General features: G+C 35.7%; 2 protein-coding genes and 1 long non-coding RNA gene across 3 annotated transcripts; 1 reads left to right on the forward strand and 2 right to left on the reverse strand.

Moving 5' to 3' along the window:
• Window positions 1-909: 909 nt before the first annotated feature.
• LOC109013280 lies at window positions 910-1,527 on the forward strand. The gene has a single exon (XM_018995318.2). The coding sequence runs from the start codon at window positions 910-912 to the stop codon at window positions 1,525-1,527; it is 618 nt and encodes a 205-aa protein (XP_018850863.2).
• A 2,286-nt stretch (window positions 1,528-3,813) lies between these two features.
• LOC109013228 (annexin D2-like) lies at window positions 3,814-7,240 on the reverse strand. Its single transcript, XM_018995242.2, has 5 exons — window positions 6,842-7,240; window positions 6,136-6,281; window positions 5,732-5,950; window positions 4,611-4,823; window positions 3,814-4,381 (listed from the first exon to the last, which is right to left on the reverse strand). Exons 1-5 carry the CDS (start codon window positions 6,915-6,917, stop codon window positions 4,082-4,084), a joined length of 954 nt encoding a protein of 317 aa, XP_018850787.1. The 5' UTR covers window positions 6,918-7,240; the 3' UTR covers window positions 3,814-4,081.
• Window positions 7,241-22,943: 15,703 nt separating this feature from the next.
• Window positions 22,944-24,195, reverse strand: LOC118349862. The gene is made up of 4 exons (XR_004802808.1): window positions 24,085-24,195; window positions 23,624-23,831; window positions 23,344-23,457; window positions 22,944-23,215 (listed from the first exon to the last, which is right to left on the reverse strand). It is a non-coding gene; the product is annotated as an uncharacterized LOC118349862 (long non-coding RNA).
• Window positions 24,196-25,133: the final 938 nt, after the last annotated feature.

Here is a 25,133-nt window from a genome sequence, read left to right on the forward strand (position 1 = left end):
GTACTTCAAATTAACGTTCTCTATTGCATTTTGATGAATTAAAAAAAAAATGCAAATTAATTGTTAGAGAAGAAAAAATGGATGCACGTATGAGCTGCATGTGTAGGTCATGACCAAAGTGTTTTACTGGAATTTCTTTCGTTTAATTTTTTCATAATATTTATAGGGATATTTGAATGTAAGGATAACTACCACTACATAATGATTTTGTATTAATAATTTTATATCAGATTAATTTGTTTTCCAAGTCTTTCATATTTATATCACATACCATTAATGTTTGCTGTGCTAATTGTCAGATATATATATATATATATATATATATATATTGTATTAGCAACGTCAGGATGTCATTTCATTAAAATACTGAAAATTTTAAATTAAAAACACAAAAAATAAAAATAAAAACTTTGAAACGAGATCGTTCAGATCATCTCCATATATAGGTCATGAGCTAATCATGATAATGACATGAAGGCAGCTTATAAGGCAGGGATCGGAGGGATAAGCTAGGGCGGGGCATGCATGCAGCATGCGACTCTCAGATTCTAGTCCAACCCTTCAAGTTTCTGAAGAGGCATATTTAAATGGGATTTCTCTACTTTAATTTGACAATCTTTGAGTCAATCTCATAGGATCCACTTCCATCTTTTTGTATAAATTTTTAAAGCATAAAGATCAAAGTGGTACAAAAACGATCTAGCTGGCCACCTGGGTGAGATTGATATACATATTTATCCTCAAATAAAAAAAAAAAAAAAAACAATATTATCACCCTCCTAATTCCAATGTGCAAACACTATATACATCCCCCAAAGGCCGAAGTCTCCAACCCACAGCACATAAGTTAATTTCTTCACCAACGTCAAACAAACCCTCATCTCTTCAATTCATTTTCTCTGATCTCAAATGGGTGCTCCTGATCTGCAGTTTTCTTCTCTTAGCTGTAAATTAAGTATCATTCAAGCAAAAAACGTGGAATTCAAGTCCAAGGGTACCCTCTTTGTTAGATGCTATCTTTCTGCAGGAAACAGCAAAAGAATTCGGCTTAACAGCCGAGAAATCTCCTGCAGGTCCTTCCTCTCTTGGAACGAGTCCTTTTTGTTGGATTGCTTTGGTACCCAAGACTCCATGGGAGACCTAATGCAAGAAAACTTGGTTTTCGAGCTCCGGTGGAGGAACAAAGTGCCTGTTCTTGGGAGAATCGTTAGATCCAAACTCTTGGGGAGGGGAGAGATTCCATGGAAAGAAGTCTTCAAGTCACCAATGATGGAAATGGAGAAGTTCTACTGGGTCACGATGATTCCCACGAGTGGAGAAGTGCTTGTTGAAGATGTCGAGCTACCTAAGTTGCAAGTGGGGATGAAAGTTCAAGTTACTGCAATGGCGGAAAAGGATAGAAGGAGAATAATCAATGGGAAGGCTAAGAAATGGGACGATTGTGGGTGTGGGTACAAAGATGGTCGCGGTTGTAGTTGTCGAGATTACGATGTTTTTGCACTAGCGGCTGCTTTGGAGGCGTTTTAGCCTATAATTTTAGGCGCAGTGGAAGTTGGCATGCAATAACAAATGTAAAGGGATTGGTGTCGACATTTGCATGGAATTTTGTACATAGAGATATCTATAATATTACAACTCTTGAAGAAAGGAAATGGAGTTGAGTGTTGTCATTTACTCTACTTTTTACAGGGCCAGGCAATTTCTTATGAGATTTGTCATCATACAATTCCTCCTTGTTCTGATTTTCTAGGCAATATATAACAAAAGAAAAAAAACATAAGGAGTTTTCATCTCCTACTATATATAATTGGTGCATGTCTTGTACAGTGGCCAAGGATATAATTATTCCAAAATTTTCATACTACGTACCTCGAAAGACCCGAAGAACAACGTCGTACAAATCACATATAATTCTTCATGTTGGCACGTTTGGATGTTAAATTAAGTTGAATTGAGTTGAGTTGAATTGAATTGAGATAAAAGTTGAATAAAATATTATTTTTATTTTAGTATTTGAAAATTTTGAATTGTTTATTATATTTTATATTAAAATTTAAAAAAATTATAATGATTAGTTGAGATGGATTTGACATCCAAATTCGTTATAAATCTAAAGTATATATAAAGCAGATCTCGTGACAGTCAAATATACAGCACTAACTTACCCGAAGTACGAAAAGAAAATGGAAATTATACAGTAAGTCGGCTAGAAATGTGCAATCAATACTTAAAAACAAGAGCAAAAAATTAACATCGGCAACAAAAGCTGCTTAATTTATTATACAGAGTTCTTCAAGTGAAATGAAAGAAATCAAGCCACATCAGAGCCACGTACAATTTTGGATCGATGGCACAACTTAAGCAGATAAGCAATCAAGTGTTGGCAAATAAATTATTTATTTTCTGTGTCTGAGTGCGGACGGTGGATACGGCATTAAGTGTACGTAGCCCAATACTGTTGTGACCAAGGGTCGTTTTAGATATATATATGGCCCCTTCAAGAATCTGGAGGTGGCCGTGTGTTAATTTGGTATGATCCTGACATGATCCCGTAAATTCATTTCATGCAATACAAAGCTTAAATATTTTTCTTTTTATATACTGTGCAGGATAAGGATCCCATGCAGTACAAAATATAGAGTATTTTAATGATCATTTTGTCAATATAATATGGAATCATGACCAAAATATATATTATTTTATACTAATATATAGTAAAATAGAGATCATCTTATTTCCAAAGCAAATGTAACTGCAGGTTGATCTAATCCATGGATCTACCACTGGTTTTAGTATGTTTTTTTAGTTCTTTTTTTATATAGATTTTTTTAATAATTTTAAATATTTTAAAAAAATAAAAAAATTCATAATATCATTAAAAAATACTTTTTTAATCACAAAGTAAAATAAAAAAAATTATTTTTTTACTTTACTTCGTGATTAAGGAATTATTTTTTAATAATTATTTTTTTATTTTATGATTAAGGAAGTATTTTTTAATAATGTTCTAAATTTATTTTATTTTTTTAAAATATTAAAAAATATTAAAAAATCTCTATAAAAAATAACTAAAAAAATATATATGTTAAAGCCAGCTACCAACGATGGCTCTAGCAGTACTCATATAAAAAAAAAAGAGAATATCAGAGTTGTTAGGCCTACAAAAAGGTAGTTTCAAGAATTTTTATCGAAAAGTGTAAAATATATATAAATCCTTTTAATTGTTTTAAAAAAATTACAAACTTATTTAGAAATATTTTAATGAGATTTCTCCATATTTTAATAGGATTTCTCTATTATAATTGATAATTTTTATGCTGTACTTTCACTCATTTGCTTGCTAATGCTAACTGCAACAATGAAAAAGATTGTGCCATGTATTAGCTAATTATTAGGTAATTTCAAAGCATGAATGAGATAATCCTATCATACACATGGTAGTAGTGTTAAAGCTGTAGGCCAGATTGCCAGTTACTTGTGAGCATCATCCACACGTCAGATGAACCAGCTTGGGCCATGCGAGTGATTATGTGAGCCACTCGGAGTTACAAAAACCATGTCATTTTGTGCACGGTTCACGAGCACTGCCAAACTTGTCGCTGGGGAGCATATCATTTCTCGAGAACATAGATCCCAAGATAAAGATCATTACCCAAAAACAGCAATAGTTGACAATCTTTTCTGATGCCTAGCAGGCTTCAGTGCCTAAGCAAGCAATGGCATATTGTGGTTCTTCAGTCATCAACGGCATACATATCATCAAAACACGCGAGAGACGAGGGAATATAAAACAGAATCATCAAAACAAATGGATTAAGAGAAAACAAACAGCATCATATAAAACAGAAATCCCAGTTTGTTTTGTTCACACGAAAACTCCAGTAATTAGTAAGAGAACAAGAGACCGCTCGGGTCCGAAATTACATCACGCATCCAAATCAAAGACGACTTATTGCACCCAACACAAACTACATTCACAGGGAACATAAAAACACACATCTAAAAGCAAAGACACTCTCATCGCAAGAAATGAAACATCATTCATACCAGGCTTTCACTCGAACCAGCAGCCAGCCATTCCTCATGCATCCTCCACATGTCCAATCAATGCCAGAAGCATCTTCTCATACTCTCCAGAAGCGTCTTTGGCAATTGCACGATCCAGAGGAATGCTATTCCTCCTATAGTATTCTTCTTTGATCCGTTCCATGTCAACCTCCACTCGCGTGGCCACCACTCTTGTAAGAGCCCATTCATCTGTCCCCATCTTGTTTATTCCCAGCCTTAGAACCTCCTCAAAATATTTTGCAGAGTAGGTTAAGCACTGAATTGCTGCTCTCAGTAATTTCAGGTACTCATCTTCAGGATCAGCCTCCAAGTCCTGCAAAATAGATGCCCATCATCAGTTTGAATAGCAGCAGATTAGCATTCAGCATCTTCAGCAGCCTAATCCTTCTGAAGTTGTCTACAAGCACACATCTAGGTAGTCAGAACGGAAAAGTACGATTCAAAATTTTATCTCCAAAGAATTTGGAAACTAAAATCAGAATGCTGCATTTAAACTTGACACATCCTAGTGACAGCACATGTATATAATAGATGTTAAATACCTTGGTGATAACATTTCCAAACTCATTGTTATAGTGATTCAGTGTCGCATTCAGCTGTGCTTTACTCCTTGTAGTCAGAATTCTGATGAGCTCCTCATGACTGTAAGATTTCTCAGAGATCTTCTCATGAAGTATCTTTGCCTCCGATTTTGCCAATATCATGTTCACTTCATCCCCCTCATATCGGAATGAACTCACAAGGGGAACCAAAAGCTGTGATGGAAGCAGCAGTAATCAATCAGCCAATGAATATATTGCAGTCATAGGAAATATATACTGGAGTTTTTAGGTTGGAATGAAGAAATGCTACCGACAAAGCGAAATAAAGGGGTATAAAAAAGTAACATAATCACAATTTTTAGTTCCTTGTGATAACTAGCAGCCATACCTTCTCCACGGTTCATACCAACCAGTAGTCTCTGTCGGCACGCTTATGTGCTCAACACATTACACATATATTAACATTATGTGAGAGATTTTGCATTAGTTCTATTCTTCTAATGCCACCAAGGTACAAATGATGTAATAGACCGATTTAGTATAAAAGGGTGGCAAACGGGATCCCTGATTGCTTGGAAGAGAGAAGTTTTTGTGATTTCTAAGGATTTTAAGGGATTCCTGTTGTAACCTTGACTAATCTTTTTAGAGTATAAGCCCAAATGTGACTGGAGTTCTCATTGAGTTGTTACAAATGGTATCAACCTTGGGACCTGTGGGTTAGAAGCCCACATTACACTCCCCATATTGAATATAGGAGGGTTGTGAATTAGATCACATATTACTTGGAAGGGAAAAGTTGTACCCTTTTATAATAATTCCAAGGAGCTCAAATTGACTAGTACTTCTGACATACAAGTCCAAATGTAGTTTGAAATCTTTTCAGGTGATTACAAAAGATGCATTAGTCCAGTGAGAGTTTTCTTCTGCAAGTTTTAAACTAGAAAACTGGTGCGTAAAGACGCTATGCACATGATATACAGAGATAAGCCTACTATATTAGGGGAACAAAATGAAATAATACATTTTTTTTTTATAAGTAACAAAATGAAATAATACATAATCTGATTCAATGTCCAGCAACTTGAATTAAATTACTGACAGCTACGGGTTTAAGGATGTACCTTGCGAAAATCTCCAGATGTATGATATGCAACATCCTCTTCAAGAGATTTCTTAAAACGAGCATGATATGCCTGCCTTACCAAAAAGAGGTCATGAGAAGACCTAGTACAAGCAATTTCCACGAGAACCCAATTGTTGGAAGTCAACCTCTTGGTTGCTTCATTAGCCAAAAAAGCATCACGCTCCGCAGGATCCAGAGTCCATAGCAGTATAATCCTCTGCTTGATGCAAAGAAAATGAGCGAGAGAATGCATTAGCCTAACAATTCCCCTCCTACTCAACTCAAGGGTACAATAAAAACTAGGCCAAGCCTCTCTTGGCACGATCATTTATTCTGCTGTATAAAACGACTGCTTAAATAACATTATCGTTTGAACAGATGAAAGACACATCAAAACCTGACCTCAAAGTCACTTGAAAGTTCTTTGTCTAGTGCTTTCAGAAGATCTTCCCCATAAGTTTCAGTATAGACCTGCCTGATCAACTTCCTCTGAGCTGCATTCCTATGAGCCAAGATGGATACGATCAAGTCCTCATTGGTTCCCCATCCTACAACATATTATGTGGGCAGCTTATTATAAATCTATCCAAGATATTGAGGAATTGCTTACATTAACTAAGTGAACAATTAAACAAAGGGAAATTTATCATCGGAAAGATTAGAATTCTTGACTCAGCGATTTAGAGTGAACCAGAAAATATTCCCTAAGTTGACAAGGGAATGATCATACATCTTGTACAACTAACCGATGCAAACAATGCTGTATCCAAACTATGTAGAACAGATATAAAGAACGGTTCCTTAGACGCGTCTGTTTGATCTACTTTCTAGATTCTCCGGACCAACAAAAATTTGATGATGACCAAAAAGAAACAACGCATCACGATCATTAACGGATCGGATTTAGAAAACTAAAAGCAATTATATAACAAGAAACCAAGAACAGAATTCAGCAAAGAGGAAAATTTTGAAAGCAGATCATATGTAGATGATTAAGACGATATGATAATAGGAAAAACTGATCAACAGCGAAAATCACAGAGATAATCACTATCAGAATCACTAGCAAACACGTGGATTGGACATAAAGTCAGATTGAACTGAGAACCTTGAAAAGCCTTTCGTAGCTGCTCGGCGTCCTCGGATGGTGAAGGAACCACTTCTGGCACTCTAAGGGTCGCCATTCTCTCTCTCTCTCTAATGTGATGACTTCGGTTTTTCTGTGAGCTTCGCCTTTAGTCTTTATAGTGCAATGAATAAATATTTGACAAAAAGCAACAAAATGGATAACTTTTAAAAGGAGAAATCATGGAACTGTCCGTTACTCCATGAATTCTCACCTGTTTTCGGCCGTGGATTGAGGTGTGACATTTTCTACCGTGCATAGTTGGTATATTATGGACCTTATACCATATGCATATGGCCACGTACTAGTAGCACTTCCAGAGCAAGACAGCTCATGATATTAGCTACCTCACTGTTCAATTTGTACTGCTTTTAGTTTTATAGTGCTTGACTAACGTTAAGGTCTCGTTTTGTAATTTATCTCAATTTATTTTAATTCATTTTATCTTATCATTATAATTTTTTTAATTTTTTACACAAAATATAATAAATAATTCAACTTTTTCAAATTTCAAAATAATTTTTTCAAATTTTCACACAAAATATATTAAATAATTTAACTTTTATTCTACTATTCACAAATCATATTAACTCATCTCAACTCATCTCTAAATCCAAACCATTCCTAAATATAATCTTAGAGTAGGTAAATACAAAAATTTTATATACAGTTATTTTTATGTATTCTTTATACATTATATTGATGTGATTGGCTGTATTATTTTTTTAAAAAATATAATTAAAATAATACAACCAATTACTTCAATAGAATGCATAAAAAATACGTAAAAATAACTGTATATAGCAGAATTCATATAAATAACATGCACTCTATTTGAAAAAGTTAGAGTTTGTTATTAAAAAAATAATTTTTTTATGTGAATCTTAGATTTACTTTATGAATAATGTTAAATACAATTTTAAAATCTGTAAATTTCACACACTGTATTTGAAATAAAGTAGAACGCACTCACATTTATTCAATTTAATTTTCTTAGAAAGATAACCATCAAAATAGCTTATATTTTGTACAGAATGGTGCATATTCACCATTTTAAGTAAAATTGTAGGATATGTTTTCATTTTGTAGATCACTACATTTATGCCTCCCGGCCTTTACCAGTCCGTCGGTGACTCGGTGATATTGGAATACTTAATAAATATTGAATGTCATAAATTATATACGTTTTTTTATTTTATTTTAGGAAATCAGAAATTAGTTTTAGATTCCTTATAGCAATAAATTTATTTGAAATCCAAACCATTCTTTTCAAACTTAGTATATAGAGATTTTGTGGCATTAACATCAACCAATCAGTTTTCACTTGTGCTAAAGACGATAAATATTATATTAATATGATAAATAATTAGTTATTATATACATACCTTATTCATTATAAAAAGAAATGGTACATCTTTCCTTTGTAGTAGTAAAGGAGAATGTTAAGTTGTGAATTTTAAAAAATAGAATAAATCGTCGTCACCACATTTATAGTGGAAGAAAAGAGAAATTTTATTTGCAGTCTCTAAATAGAGACTGTATGTGCAAGTCATTCATTAAATGAAAAAAAGTACCATTTTAATAAAGATATTATTGTAATTTTAAAAAAAAATTTAAAGATAAAATTAATTAGGTTTGCAATGTAGTTCTCATTTAAGGACTGTACGTAGCATTACTCGGAAGAAAATTGTTGTAACGTGAAAATATAAAAGTTTATGAATATATATATATATATATTTATATATATATATATGAGCCCGTGCACCTGCCTTAGAGGATAGCATCTCACCATAACATTCCAGAATAAAATCCCAACGGAATGCAAACATCAATTCTAACCAATAGGATTACTTTAACATATTCTAGAGAACTTGTGAAATCCTATAAATACTAAATAGTACTCAGTTGTGTGTAAGAAATATGGTTAGGAAATCAGTATTACGTCCTCTATGTACATTCCATTTGATGAATTCTAATTGATGAATTTTATCGAATATCTTGTGTGCACTGCCTTTTACTCTCTGTTTTAGTTTATTTAACATGGTATCAGCAGCCCGATAGGCCCTACGTCCACCTTCTTCTCTCTGATTCATCATGGCACCACCCAAACACTCTTCGCCTAATCCTTCTATCACTAATACTGCAGCTCAATTCATCACCATTAAACTATCCACCAATAACTATCTTCTATGGCATGCTCAAATAACTACATTTCTTAAAACTATCCACCGATAACTATCTTCTATGACATGCTCAAATAACTACATTTCTTAAAGGAAATCAACTATTTGGGTATGTCGATGGAACCTTACCCATGCCTCCCAAAACCATCAATGATGCTCCCAACCCAGAATATACTTCCTGGAACCTCCAAGATCAATTAATCATGTCTGCTATTTACTCCTCTCTCACTTATACAGTGCTCTCCCATATATTGGATTGCACTACTTCTCGTCAAATATGGCAAACTCTCCATGGTCTCTGTTTGGCACAGTCCACAGCTCACCTTATGCACACGAAATTTCAATTGGCCACACTCAAAAAAGGATTCGACTCTATTTCTATGTATTTTCACAAGGCTAAGGCTCTGTCGGCTTCTCTCAATGCCGCAGGCCATCCCCTTCCTGAATCAAAATTTATCATCAATCTTTTGACTGGCTTAGGGACAGATTTTGAGTTGGTGGTATCCTCCATTACCACTCGACCAGGTCCCCTTTCCACTTCTCAGGTTTACAGTTTCCTTGTAAATCATGAGTCACGTCTTAATCACCAAACCCAATCCCTTCTCTCTACTGCTTCTTTCTCGGCTAATTCCACCACTACACGTTCCACAAACCAGTTCTCTACTACTCCACCTAATCGAAGTCGTGGTTGTGGCTTTCGGCGAGGTCAGGGTGGTCACTCCTTCAATCCAATCTCTCCCAATTTCTTTCCTCCTCAACACACAAATTGTCCTACAGGTTAGCTTTGTAACCGCGTTGGCCACACTATTGTCTCTTGTTATCATCGTTTTGATCATGCATATCAGTCCCCCTTCCCTCATCTTTTGCTACTAATTTTACGAATTTTTCAAATCCCTCTGCTTCTTCTAATAGTTGGTTTCCAGATACAGCTGCCTCCACTCACTTCACGTCTGATTTCTCTAAGCTCAATCTGGATTCCTCTCCCTATCAGGGACCTGATCAAGTAACCATTGGTGATGGCTCCTCTCTGGCTATTCAGAACTCTGGATCTGGCTTACTCCCAACAGCTTCTGGCAAATTTCTCATTCGTCAATTACTTCATGTTCCATTAATTTCTAGAAATTTATTATATGTCCGTCAATTTTGTTTAGACAATTCTGTTTTCTTTGAATTTAACTCATCTGGTTTCTTTGTGAAGGATTTACATTCCCAGGAGGTACTTCTTCAAGGCCCCGTTAAGAATGGTCTGTATGTTCTTCCAGATAATTAGGCCATCTCTCTTTCTTCTCAGCATGCTTTCATTGGCAAACGAACCTCACCAAATATCTAGCATTCCCAACTTGGTCCCTCTTCCCGTATCACCTCTTTCACTATACGGCATTACATCCTTCCTGTCAACAGCACCTCTACTCAGTCCCCTTGCTCGGCATGTCTCCAAACTAAATCTCACGCTCTACCTCATCCACCCTCATCTTCTCGTTCTACATTTCCTTTTCAGTTATTATTTTTAGATGTTTGGGGACCTGTGCCTGTGCTATCCTCTAGTGGTTTTCGATTTTACCTTTCTATTGTTGATGATTTTACCAAATACATTTGACTTTTTCCATTACATGCAAAATCTGATGTCTCTACAATTTTTCTATTTTTTGTTAAATATGTGAGCAATACATTTTCAAAAAATATAATTAACATCCAATCTGATTGGGGTGGCGAGTTCCGCCCCTTTCATGCCATTTTGCAAAAGCTTGGAATTTCTCACAGAATTACATGTCCATACTCTCATGCCCAAAATGGCAGTATTGAAAGATGTCATTGCCAATAGTTGAGACTGGTCTTTCTCTTCTAACCCAGTCTTCAATGCCTACCAAATATTGGGTTGACGCCTTCCAAACTGCAGTTTTTTTTATTAATCGAATGTTCACTCCTATTCTTCCTTTCATTTCCCCATTTTAAGCTCTTTTTAAATCTCTCCCTGATTATACATTTTTACGTATTTTTTGTTCGGCCTATTAGCCCAATCAATCTTTGTCCTTTTAATCGTCACAAATTAGATATAAGATCTCAACTATGTGTATTTTTAGGATACACTTCTAATCACAAAGGATATAATTGTTTGCATATCCCCCCCGGTAAAATTTACATCTTGCGTGATGTCTGTTTTGATGAAAATGTTTTTCCCTTCACCTCCTTTACTGATTTTTCCCATCAGGCCTCCTCTCCTACGATCTCACATAATCCATTGAGTCTCCACTTCCCTCCCACCACAGGCCACTCTTACTTCCTCTCCTCACCCCACGGCCCAATCCAATCCACTAGATAATTCTTCACCGTCTACCTTAGATGCTTTCACTCCCTCACAAACTCAAGCCCATGAGTCTTCTTCTTCTAACCCTACCCGCCCGATAGACTCTCCTGAAATTTCTCCTTCCAGTTCATCTCCCACGCTGTCACTCCCGTCTCCTTTAACTTCCATTCCTCACGCTGCCTCTTCAAATCCTATTCTTCCTTCTTCCTCCAATAATCATCACATGATTACCCGGTCTAAAACCCAAGTCATTTGACCTCTACGACGCCACGATGGGACCATTCCTTGGCCACCATCGAAACACTCTGCATCTCTAACCGAAGCCTCCCCCATCCCTGATGAACCCATCTCGTACACAGACACTTCCAAATTCACTGTCTGGTGTGCTGCCATGGCTAGTGAGTTTGAAGCTCTCCTAAAAAATCAAACTTGGATCCTCGTCCCCCCTCACCCGAATCAAAATCTCCTAGGCTCTAAGTGGGTTCTTAAGACCAAGCGGCTTGCTGATAGAACCATTGAGCGACGCAAGACTCGTCTTGTCGTAAAAGGGTTTCATCAACAAGCCGGGCTTGACTACTCGGAAACATTCAGCCTTGTAGTCAAGCTGGTTACCGTGCGCCTATTGATCTCCATTGCAGTGACCAGACGATGGCCCCTTCATCAGCTAGACATACAAAATGCTTTCTTGCACGAGGACTTAGAGGAGGATGTCTACATGCAACAACCAACTGGGTTTGTTAATTCTGATTTCCCTCATTATGTTTGTAAATTGAAAAAATCCATTTATGGTTTGAAACAAGCCCATAGGGCTTGGTTTTCAAAGCTTAGTTCGAAACTCATAGATCTTGATTTTCGTCCTTCACTTTTTGATTCTTCATTATTTATTTTTACCTCTGCTACTGCCTCCATTTATGTGTTAGTTTACATAGATGATATCATTGTTACTGCCTCAGATTCTTCTCTTATTTTTGACTTTATCTCCTCTCTGTCCAAATTTTTCCCAATAAAGGATCTCAGTTTTCTTTATTTTTTCTGGGTATTCATGTCAATCGAACAGCTACGGGTCTTTTTCTCTCACAATCTCGCTATATTTCTTATCTCTTAACTCGGACTAATATGCATGAGTCAAAACCAGTGTCCACACCAATGTCATCCTCGTCTAAACTCTCTGCACTTGACGGATCCTCTTTTGAAGATCCTCTACTTTACAGAAGCGTTGTTGGTAGTCTACAATATTTGTCCTTCACTCGTCTTGACATTTTATTTGTTGTTAATAAAGTCTGTCAGTACATGCACTCTCCCCACAATTCTCATTCGCAAGCAATCAAACACATACTGCGTTATCTCCGCCTCACCACCTCCTTTGGCCTCTTCTTCTCATCTACTTCTACCTTTAAACTCACTACCTTTTCAGATGCTGATTGGGTTGGTTGTCATGATGATCGGAAGTTGACATGTGGTTTTTGTGTTTATTTTGGGTCTCATTTAGTGTCATGGGGTTCCAAGAAACAACCAACAATAGCCCGATCCTCCACCGAAGTAGAATATAAATCCGTTGCAAACACTGCTTGTAAACTTTTGTGGATACAATCTTTGTTGAAAGAATTATGGGTTTTTATTTCTAATGCCCCAGCCTTGTTATGTGATAATATTGGCGCGACTTACCTTTCGGATAATCCCGTCTTACACTCAAGAACTAAGCATGTGGATCTTGATTATCATTTTGTATGGGATCGTGTCGCTAACAAAACTCTCACTGTTTCTTTTGTTCCAAGTAAAGAACAGATTGTAGATATTCTCACTAAGCCACTCTCTTCAGCACACTTTGCACTCTTACGTTCAAGCCCCACTATTCACCCTGTGCCGCTTGAAGCGTGAGGGAATATTAGAGCCTGTGCACCTGCCTTAGAGGATAGCATCTCACCATAACATTCTAGAATAAAATCCCAACCGAATGCAAGCATCAATTATGACCAATAGGATTACTTTAGCATATTCTAGAGAAGTTGTGAAATCCTATAAATACTGAATAGTACTCAGCTGTGTGTAAGAAATATGGTTAGAAAATCAGTATTATGTCCTCTGTGTACATTTCATTTGATGAATTCTAATTGATGAATTTTATCGAATATGTTGTGTGCACTGCCTTTTACTCTCTGTTTTAGTTTATTTAACAATATATATATATATATATATTTACTTGTGTTATACAAATATACTAAAAAAGATGAGATTTGCATATGTTGACTACTTGTGGCAAATTAAAGGAAAACAAAAATAGAGAGAAACAAACTATAGGATGAACGATAATAATAAATACGTACCCTTTTTCTTCTTGAAAAAAATGATTATCTTCTCTTTGACATCCCTAGATTTTATTATTATTCTATTTCTCTCTTGTTTTTAACTACATCGTTAGATATTATATAATACTTTGCATTATATTTTTATGGTTCTACGCAATTATCATTTAATCGCTATTCTTGTAACACAGTACAGGCTGCGAGACTAAAATTTTATTTTAGTAGAATATAAATTTTTATTAGGATTGTTAATTACATTAAAATCTTTTAATATTTTATGGACAAATTCAAATCTATTTATTTGGTAATTGGCCCGAAAAGTTATGGGACAAATTTTGGAAACTTGGCCAATATACATATACATATATATATATATATATATGTTATACACATATCTCTTTATATATATAAAGAGGCTAACAAACGACAATTCTTGTTTTAACAGTTTTAATTGTTTTTCCGTTAAAAGTTATTCTCATCCGTTAAATGGCTGTATTTCAAATTTGATGCCCATTTATTGGGTCTTTTTCGCCATCCGTTAAATGGCTGTAATTAAAATTTGATGATTCCCATTTATTGGATCTTTTACACCCACTCATTGAAATTATCTCTATTTATCAGTTCCTGACGATACATCTGCATACACATCATTATGAGATTCATTGTATTTACATCTGCCGATACAAATCTCCAATTAATAATTACATATTAAAAAAAATACAAATACATAAAATTTAAAGAATAACACAATGCATAAAATACTCTTCTTAGTCGAAGAAATTCTCTCTGTTTCTCCTTGAGTTTGTATTCATCTTTGTGCTGTTGGAAGCTACTAGAGATTTACATATTCAAATTTTGCTGGATTTGAGGTAATCTTCCGTATATTTATCAATCTTATGTCAACTATTTGAAAGAAAAAAATCATGTTCTGACCTCAAGATCTACAACTGCATATGCAGTTTATCTTTCTTCTATGCTCTGTTTCTCTCAAATCAGGTGTCTGGAAGCACTGTAGTGATGCTAAAGTTTGAAGGAAACATTGAAAATGTCAGTCTAAGCACCTTTTGTGTGTTTATAGTATATCTATAGTCTAGCTATGTTTTGTGTTTATAGTTCATATAAAGGATACCAACAACCAGATATGAACCTAGAAAAGAGGAAAACCATGTGCATACTGTGAGTAGTATGCTTGTGATTTCAAAAGACATTTAGGAAAACAAAACAACATAGAATTAAAAAGAAAATCACAGCAAACACGACCCATATAGGTTCTTTGTAAGAAAACGACATAACTTGTGTTTTTTGTTGTTGACAAGTATATAAATGCAGGATCTGTATAGACAAATAGATAAATAAATTTACAGAAAATTCTAACAGCACAAGATTCAAAATTCTAGAGTTATTTAATTGTAACAAACAATTCTAGAGTTATTTACATACAATATGCCGCTTCTAATTTAAAATTTTGAATGATCATAAAGTGCTAACTAACCATAGGATTAAATACCACCATAATAGAATGGGAAGATCATTCCATAAAAGTAACCACAATCCATACTCATTGTTTTGGGTCAAAACTCTCAACCACAAGGTCCTCCAACAGATCTTAGATTTGTGTGTATTGTCAAAAAATATTTAGAAACGAGCACACAGAGGTAATCGATATGCATAGTGAAACAATACATAATACAAGTCCTAATACAAAGGTATTACTCTTCCGACACATACCTTGAGCTATGGTTTAACCAATGCCATATGTCATAAATATAATCTGTATGTATTGAAAACAAATAAAAAATTAGAAACAAACACAAAGATAGAGAGGAAGCACGTCAGGAATAGCAAACCAATATACATGAGGCGGGAAAAAAAAAACATATTTGAAACATGAGTTTGCTAAAACCAGAGAAGATAAAAAATATGCATTAGCTGGAAAATAAAAAACATATCTGAAGGATGAGCCTTCAGATCTGTTAGATTTAAAAATTCCTTTAGAAAATCAGAAAAAAAAAAAAAAAAATTTTGGTTTTTACAGATAAGGAAAAAAGACAAACCAACACCCATCAGGCAAAAAACAAATAAATAAAAAAATCTTACATCTGAAAGATGAGGCTTCATGTTCCTAAAAACAGAGGATCTCTCTCTCCACCAAGAGTCACTCCACGAAAGCCCAATTCACCCAGCCAAAACCTCACTGCCACTTATGTGACCCTCGAGACACCATAGCCATGTCCAAATCCATTAACAAAATAATACATAAATACATAAACAAAATAATACATAAATACAAAAACGTGGAGAGAGAGAGAGAGAGAGTACCAAGGAGAGTGGATCAGCATGATGGGGGAGAGAGAAAGATGGGTTCTGGCTTCTGCTGAGGGTAAAAGCACAAGCGGCTTACAAAGGAGTAGTGGTGGTTTGGAGTTTCATCTAGCAGCGCTGGAAGAGATGGTGCTGACAAGGGGATGGCCTCACGGTGGCTGAGTTGAGCTGAGCAGTAGCTATTTGGAGGAGGGTTACGGTGGTTCTCGACTCTGGGTTCTGAGGGCCAGCTTTGGGTGAGGACAAAGTCAGGTGGCTTGTAGCGACGCGGCTGTCCGTGAGGCTTGGGAGGTGTTGTCGTGGCTGAGGAGATCGGGAGGGATGAGAAATCTAGAGAGAGAGAAAGAGGCCAGGTTCTATACATAGCTTGCGAGTAGAGGATCAGACGGATAGAATTCACTATCTATGTATTTTCTCGAGTGGAGTGGACAACCAGGATGTGATTTTTATAACTTCTCATTTCTTTTAAAATTGAATTCCAATATTAATTTTGAAAATTTCTATTAATTCTTTTAATTATTTCAATTTTGTAGCTTGAATCTCATATGTTTGACTATGTGAGGTTGATTTGTCCAAGACGAATGTCAGAAAATATCAGAAATTATTGAAGATAAACCAGTAATACTTGGAACAAAAATATCTGTTCGATCAAAAAACGGTATTTATAATAATTAAGCAGCTTAGTTTTTTTTCCATATTATATATGTCTGCATTAATATTGATCTCAATTTCAACAAATGATTGTCTCTGTCATCACGTCCGTCAAGTACCTTTACAATCAATCTTCTTCTTCCTGAGGCAGCTACAATGAAGAAATGGTAATTCTCGAAAATTAAAGATTACATATTAATGCATTTATATTAGAGTTAATTATGCGATCTATGTAATTTATCTACATATTTCATTTCTTTATATTATTCTTCATTTCTAAATTTTAAGGGCGGATAATAATGATTTGATAATTAAAAGTATCATTGCAAGAAACTTGACATACCCATCTGCTCCTCTGTCATCTGTTGGTATTCGAGAAATTGTGAAGAATTGCGATATTGCAGAATTGATGAAGGGTTTGCAACCCATGGATGTAAATATTATTTTATTAGTAATAAATTAAAATATTTACACAAATATTCATTCTAAAAATTGATTATGATTTAATGTAGAAACTAAAATTCTGGATCGAGGCGAAGATAAATGTGATTGACTTGGACCAAGTATTTTATTACATGTCATGTGTTGGCTATAATAAAGGAACTAGATATAAGTATAATGAAAGCTTCGTTTGTATATATTGCAAAAGTCAAGGGGTTTGCAAACCACGGTATGTATCTTACAATTTAAATTTACAATCAATATCTAATTTAATTTAGAATTTAACAATATTCAAATTTAAAATAATATATTCAATGCATTTAAAGTGCTAGGGCATATGTTGAACTGGACGATAATACTGGAAAGATAGTTGCTATTATGTTTGGTGAAATAGCAAAAGAAGCATTTGATTGTTCAGCAATTAAGTTGATGAAACATTCTGAAGATGTATCTTTTAAAATTTTTATTCAAAAGTTGAGTTTGGTTATAATGAGTTAATTAAAAACGAAATTGAGTTTTAATTAATTATGTAAAACTATTTAATTTTTTTTTAGGAACATTAGCCATATATTAAAAGTGTTGTGGATAAATTATCAACAAAAACTTAGAAGATTCAAGTTTATGCAGATCCAGAAAAACTGAAGGAGAAAAAACATAAGCATTATAATGTCCTCTCTATTGAGATAATGCAAGATGAGAAAAATGCTGAAACGTCATCCTAGAATCAAAATTATCTCAAATAACTTTCATAAGACTATGGACGACGTTTATTTATAAGACCATGTTATAGCTTCAATTAATACTCTTCTTTTGCTTGTGATGTTAATTTATATGACATAAACATTACATCTTTATTTAGTTAAACCAAAAAATTATGTCCTTATTAATAAAAAATTAATTCTTTAAAAAAATAAAATATAAACTAAGCAAACGTGCATTGCACATTGCCTTTACCTAGTATATGTATATATATATATATATATCTTTATATATATAAAGTGGCTATCTAACGAAAATTCTTATTTTAATAGATTTTTTTATTTTCTGTTAACTTTTCATGTATTCCATTAACCCCCGTTAATTCTGTTTGTATGGTAAAATCAAAAGTTGTGTGTAGAGTTACTGGAATGCCTGTTGAATATACCACAGATATATTGACCCTTCGACTTCACCGATGATCTGCAACATGTCGGAACACCAAACGTCTCCTCCATCAACAGTGTGAATGCCAAGAATCACCAGGTTTACTATGCACCAGGTTTACTATGCCTGCCATTTATTTCTTTCATCATCATAAATTTTTGGTACACAGACGGATTGAGGCAAGTTTCTTTTGCTGTTTATAAGAAGTTTGTGTGTCGTCTCTAGTTAAGGTTTGCTATGCCTACCGTTTCTTTCTTTCATCCTCATAAATTTTTGGTACATTAACGGACTGAGGCAACTTTTTTTTCCTGTGTATTATTCGAGGCCGATTCTAACAAAAACCCAGTTGAAAGATAAATTTTTTACAAGTTTACAGAAACAGAGTCAATCCCCGATGTTCGATCATCCTCATCGATTAAGGATGAACTTCCTTACATAGACTAAGAGGCTGTCGTCGACTTTAACCAGAACGGACGAGACCACTGTGCAGCACCCTACACATATGAAAACAGCACCCTCAACCTCACAAAAAGCCCCTGTTTCCTGCACAAAAAACAGAGCAAGTTACGAATACCCTATGGTAATTTTTTTTACAGGAAACTGGTTTGGACTTGCCCATTTTGAAGCGATGGGATGTGCCCCGGGAATGGCAAATTGTTTCCTTGACTTCGCTTGCTTGCGGATTAAGGTTTCATTTTTCCCCTTTGTGTGCTCGGAATATTCAGTGGAAATTCAGGCTGTTCCCTGTAGTGCACGATTGCCAAACGCTCATCAGGAAGATTTTGTTGTTTGGGTTACCTTTTAAAGTCGTCAGTTACTGCTGTAAATACTTTGGAGTGTGATGGACAGTGTCAAATGGTCTCATTCAGTCTGGTTTTTCAAAGATTCGAGCACAGGATATCAAGGTTCTGAGATTACTTGAATTTCCACGTTTACAACTTGTGGCAAGAGAGGTATAGAATAAGAATGCATCAGAATGAATTAAGGGTACTGCCTCTGTAGATCTCAAAGCTGTTGAGCCAGCGAGAATAGCAGCCGGAAGACCGTAATTCGATTGTTGGGTTATTGCTAGGGTTTATGCGGTTACTTCCGTTTTCCACTATGCGAAGTGTCACTGTTGGTTCAATTTGGTTTCGGCATTGCACCGATTAGCTTTCTTGTTTTTTGGATAGGATTTCTATTCAACCCATAAAAACAAAGCAAAGTTCAAAAGGCCAAACATCAACCAAAGAAGTCCTGATTACACTAATCAATTTATCATGTTTTGAAGCTTTTGCCCAAAGCTACTGCAGTAAGATCATGAAATCATGAGATTCACAATTTAAATTTAAAAGGCTTTACAATAATGTTGTTAGAAATCTATCTACGGGTAATTGCATTTTTCACCCTTAAAACTATAATCTATTTTGCATTTTGCACCTGAAATTATTAAAAGTTAAGATATGAAGATTATAAATGAACAAAAAAAATATGATCAAGTGACATCATTTTAATAGTCATATTTAGGATTGGCTGGTGGAGCACCACCACCTACCCCACGTTGTCCGGCATTTTCCTTGCTGGAGCGGGGTCCCCATCCGCAGATGGGAGTTGTGTGGGCAAATACCCACGAACCAGAGGCTAGGCCCTAACCTGCCCAGCCCAACCCACATATATATTAAAAAATTTTTTTTAATAAAATGACGTTGTTTTATCTAAGAATTTATTTATTTTTAAATAAAACGACGTAAACAATATCGTTTCAGAATGAGGCTTTAAATTAAAACCTAACTCTCTCTCTCTCTCTCTCTCTAGTACGTCTCCTAAAGGTGAGTTTGGTTACCAAACTCATCTCAACTCATCTCAACTCATCATTACAACTTTTTCAAATTTCAATACAAAATATAATAAACAATTCAACTTTTTCAAATTTTAAAATAATAATAATATTAAAAAATTAATATTCTAACAATATTTTATCATCTCAACTCAATTCAATTCAACTCACTTTAACATCCAAACACAATCTAAGTCTACTCTCTCCTCTTCTTCTCATCTTCGTCCTCTTCTTTTTCAACTTCTCCACATCCTCCTTTACTTTTTCTTCCCCTCCTTGAAGCCACAAATGGCCATAGAACCACGACCCCAAATGGCTTTGCAAATCCACGACCATGAATGGTCGTGGTTCTTTGAATCTTTGCTCAGATCTGCAACGTAAAAGAAAAGGAACCACTTTTCTCAGATATGATGTTATTAACTTGTTTTGGTTGTTTTGTATTTTTTGTAGTTTTCCAATTTGTTGTGGATGGATTTGTGATTCTATGGATTTTATGTTTTTTGGTGTTTTTCGCCTTGGGTGGGCGCGGTGGGGCGTCCAGGGGACACAAAATAGACCAGAAAAATAATAAATAAATAATATAGCATTTGTACCAACATTTAGCAAATAGAATGAACATTTGAAAGCTTTGAAGATACTACTACAGCACAGAAGGAAGATTAAATCCTGGAGTACCTTAACTTCAGAGCCTTCATATGCCCAATTTGGTGAGAAATCAATTATGCTGAAAAGCTGATCCTGGGATAGAGAGGGACCAAGAATATAGTTATCCAAGTGCACTTGAGAAGAAATACTGGATCCATCAACGCTGCTTTCACTCGCAACACTATCCCAATAGGCCCCAGAACTGGACTGCATATGTGACTCATTTACATCTCCGAGTTCCTTACTCATCCACCGATTGAAACTGTCAAGCTTCTTCAGACCTTCTTCTGACAGAGAGCCATCTAATAGAGGTTTTATGGCAAAAGAGTAGTTGGCCATCTTGTTCTCTCGATCGGATTTCAGATAATCTTCGTGTTCTGCGTTTGAAAGCTGTACTTGGAGGTTATTTTGGATAGGATGATTTTCTAGGTTATCATTATCTGCAAAGCAAGGCTCAATAGATTTGAGCAGATTGGCTCGGATGGCATCTTCATGAAATTTGGAAGTGACTTCAGATGCTAATTCTGTCTGCACAACCCGATCCAAGAGCAACTGGCTTTCAGAAGTCTGTTTTTAAGAAAAAGCAAAACACAATTAGTTGGAGTTGACAAGAAACAGCAGCTAACGTTTAGCCCAACATACAAGTACATACTCTATTAGATAGTCAAAATCCAAACCACTGCATTTACAACAAAATTTCTGACTTTAAGTTACTGTCAGCATCTTCAATCTGCAACTACTAGTTCATTATTAACTAAGAGCAGCTACATTACCATCACAATTTTATACATGAAGAGAAACAGAGACAATTCAAATACTTGAATGAGTAGACATTTTGTGATCTAGCACAAAATGCTTGCTTAACTAACATGGGAAGTATAACTACCAAATTATCCAAGTTTTGTGACAGATCATGCGTGGGTATCAAATCTTTATAGATATGCAACATCTTTACACCTTGACAAATCTTAAATAGACAAACATCACAAGTTGAAAGAGGTAATGCAACTTCACATATTATAGTTATGGACTGCCTCACGTGCCTTCCAACATATTAAAGAGGTCTCACATGCCTTCCAAAGTTGCTTTTTTCATAAGGACTGCCTCTCTTGAGAAAATCTTAACGTTGTACAATTTAAGGAAACATGGTATTATAGTTATGGATTGGTGTTTCGTGTGTAAGAAGCATGGAGAAACCGTGGATCATTTACTTTTGCATTGTGAGGTGGCAAGGGCTTAGTGGAATGGTATTTTTTGCAGAACGCTTGGGTGAAGCCTTTGTGAGTGGCTGATCTTCTTGCATGTTGGAACAGGCTTCATGGTTGTTCTCAAGTGGATGCGGCTTGGAAGAAGGTTCCTTTGGGTCTTGCATGGTGCATTTGGATGGAAACGAATGAGCGGTGTTTTAATGATAAGGAGCATTCTTTGGAGGAACTCTGAAACTTTATTGTGCACTCTTTATTGCTTTGGTTTTCTGCTTTAGTGATTAATGGAGCTTCTGCTCATGATTTTCTGTTGTCACTTTCTGTTTCTTATATTGTATTTAGGAGTTTTCTTTTGTATACTTCCTGTGTACAAGGGTTTCACCTATACATTCACTTCTAATAAAATTACTTCTTACTTATATATACATATATATGTAAAAAAAAACTTCACATATTAATGTCAATGAGGCATCACTATTGTTTTGTTAGGGGGGAACCACAATTTTTGTTTTGCAAGTAAAAAATTTCAATTAAAAGTGCAAAAGTTGCAACCTAAGTGCACATGATGCATACAAGAGAAAGACCTATGTAGAAGTAGAAAAAGATATAAGAAAATCACAGGGACCACCACAATTTAAGACCAGAAGAAGGTCAATTTTCTCTTGAGCTTGCCTCCTCGCTTCCAAATATTATTTAGAAATAAATAAAATCGGTATTACTTGTACCCAAAGCATCTCTGTTGTAGTAAGAAAAAAATGTTGGAGTTGTCAAATGGAAGTAACCATAGTATCAGGAAAAAAAAAAAATCTAGAAACTATTGCGAACATATAATTCTGAGTAATAACACAAAACGCTGCCATACTATATCTCTAGATGAAATCCCAGCTCATCTTGTAACATAAAAACAATAAAGATTTTGCAAATTTAAAGTGATCCTTGAGAGCAACCCTGATGAAATGCCCGAAAATATTTTAGCAATATTATAAATACTTCACGCCGATTAGATATACTATAAATTGTATATAACTCTGTACCTGCCACTCTTCTTGGACCTGCAGGTGATTCCCAAACTCCTGGATTTCAAGGTTGCTAGTGAAAAGTTGCCCCAGTATCTGGTTTTCTTGTTTAGAAAGGACTCCAATGGTATCAGGTTGTGTTTCTGGAAATGATGGCTGTAAAGGGACAGCTTCACCACCAGAAGTACCATTTCCCAATATATCATCCCACAACGCAAAATCAAGGTGTTTTGATTCAGGATTGTTGCTGTCTTTCACTTTATCTGCTAGAGTGAGAGAGACAAAATCTACCCTAGAAATGGCTGACAACTTTCCTTGAAAATCTCCTGTCAACAGTTTAGAGTATTATGATGAAGTTGGTATGGCATGAGTATCAGCTAACAAACACTAATATTAAGATTCTCTATGCGTCAATGATGAAAATATATAGAATGATGAATTTAAATAAGCTTACTTGAACTTGATGCATCAAAATAAGGATTAGCAAGTCCGGCATTAATCTTCTCCACCATGGACTGTTGTGATTCAAGGAAACAGTGGAGTCCAGAGCTTGCTTGGTGATTGTATGCTGCATATATAACATTAAGTTGCAAATATATAAATAATGAAAATTTAGAACTTGCTGACAATGAACAATCAAGGCATACACCATCCTCAAACCTGTATAAAATCTTCTTTATGAAGTAACACTAGCAGTTTTTTATTATAAACTGAGGCATGTCTGACAAATCTACCTGATTCAGTGTCTTCATAATCTGATGCCTGAACACTGTTCAGGCTTGTTGTATCTGTAGTTTGTGAAGGCACTCGGTAATTATTTAGATGAAAATTAGAAGCCCCAGAGCTATCAATCTCAGAGTTGGGTAAAATGTCTTCAGTTTCTTGGGAATAGGGAATAGCTTCCTCAGTCTCTTTAATGCGGTTAAAATTTGTCCTATTGCCCTGATCAAGTTGTGAAACATAAAAAGGGCAAAAATCCAATGTTATGAGATGTGCTTCAACAGGAGCAAATCTTCAATTCAAGGCCATGGTTTTTATCATGTCAAAGACCTTATCTAAGGTATCAAAATTATCATGCACTACTGAAAAGCTCTTATTTATTGAAAAGCTAAGCCTTCCAGTTTATCCATCTATGACTAATTTTTTATAGGTAATATGTTGCAACAAAAGTAGGAGAGAGAGGATAGAGTCTTACCTTTACTTCCCGATAGTGGACAAGAACTATGTGTGAGAGGTCACTGCAGTATTAGGTAAGAAACCCCCAACCATAAGCCATGCTAGAAATAGAAACTATAAGGAAGTAAAATGGCAATTACTTAAAGTGAACAAATACGAATATCAGGTGCTCAAGACTGGTTGATAACTAGAACCAGAGCTATCTTACTCATCACATACCCTTAAGACCAAGGAGCACAGATATAAATCATTGTTTGGGGAGAGGGGGGGAGGCAAAAGAAAAAAATTTGAGAAAACTAAAAAGATACAAAAACAGAAACAAAAAGAAATGGTAACAAGTCTAGAGGCTTGGTAATTGTAGGATGGATTACCTTTCCGTTTTACTTTCCCGCTTGACGTGAATGCACAACCTGGCACACTAACCTTATTTGTTTTTCTACTTTTTGAAGTCTGTAACAAAGCCAGCCCATTTTACTGTTTTACCCATTCCCTCCCACAACTTTGCATGCAAAAAGAATCCTCGCTTAACCGTCACGCCAACCGGTCCCCAAGGATGTGAAGACCCACTCCGCTAAACCTCTCTCCTCTGCAAGCACCGCCTATAGACCACCGTAAACCACTCAGTTAAGTCCCTTTCTAGTTTCTTGCTCCTCAAAACATAGCAATCCCGCACGACTCCCACTGCTGTGAACGGTGAAGTCCAGCAACAGCAGCCCACGTAAGCGACACCCCCTCAACCACAGACAGCTCCTCCACCATCTTTACGTAAACTAGGGCAGCAAAAAGAACCAATGGAGACCTACCCTATGTGGCTAGCAGAAGCCAGACCACCGCAAGCTGCCGAGCTTTCTCCTGCAAGACCGAAATGGTCAGGGAAGCACAGCTTGCTTGCAGCCTTATACCGTCGCCTACACCACCGCGACTCTCCACCACAACTCCGCAAACTATACTCAAACGCACACTCTGTTTTCACACCACAAAACAGAGCAACGTCGCAGCCCTTGCCTAGCTGCAAACCACAAACGAACCCAACCGTAAACCACGCCATCTCCTCCCTCTGCGATCACC

Source organism: Juglans regia, chromosome 1, assembly GCF_001411555.2.
Source record: "Juglans regia cultivar Chandler chromosome 1, Walnut 2.0, whole genome shotgun sequence".
In the NCBI taxonomy this organism is placed as follows: Eukaryota; Viridiplantae; Streptophyta; class Magnoliopsida; order Fagales; family Juglandaceae; genus Juglans; species Juglans regia.

Coding starts and splice junctions, on each gene's coding strand:
- LOC109013228 (XM_018995242.2), bottom strand. CDS start 6,917: ATGGCGACCCTTAGAGTGCCAGAAGTGGTTCCTTCACCATCCGAGGAC. Junction 5,951..6,135: donor AACTTTCAAGTGACTTTGAG/GTCAGGTTTTGA, acceptor TGCATCAAGCAG/AGGATTATACTGCTATGGAC. Junction 4,824..5,731: donor CATCTGGAGATTTTCGCAAG/GTACATCCTTAA, acceptor CTTCCATCACAG/CTTTTGGTTCCCCTTGTGAG.
- LOC109013280 (XM_018995318.2), top strand. CDS start 910: ATGGGTGCTCCTGATCTGCAGTTTTCTTCTCTTAGCTGTAAATTAAGT.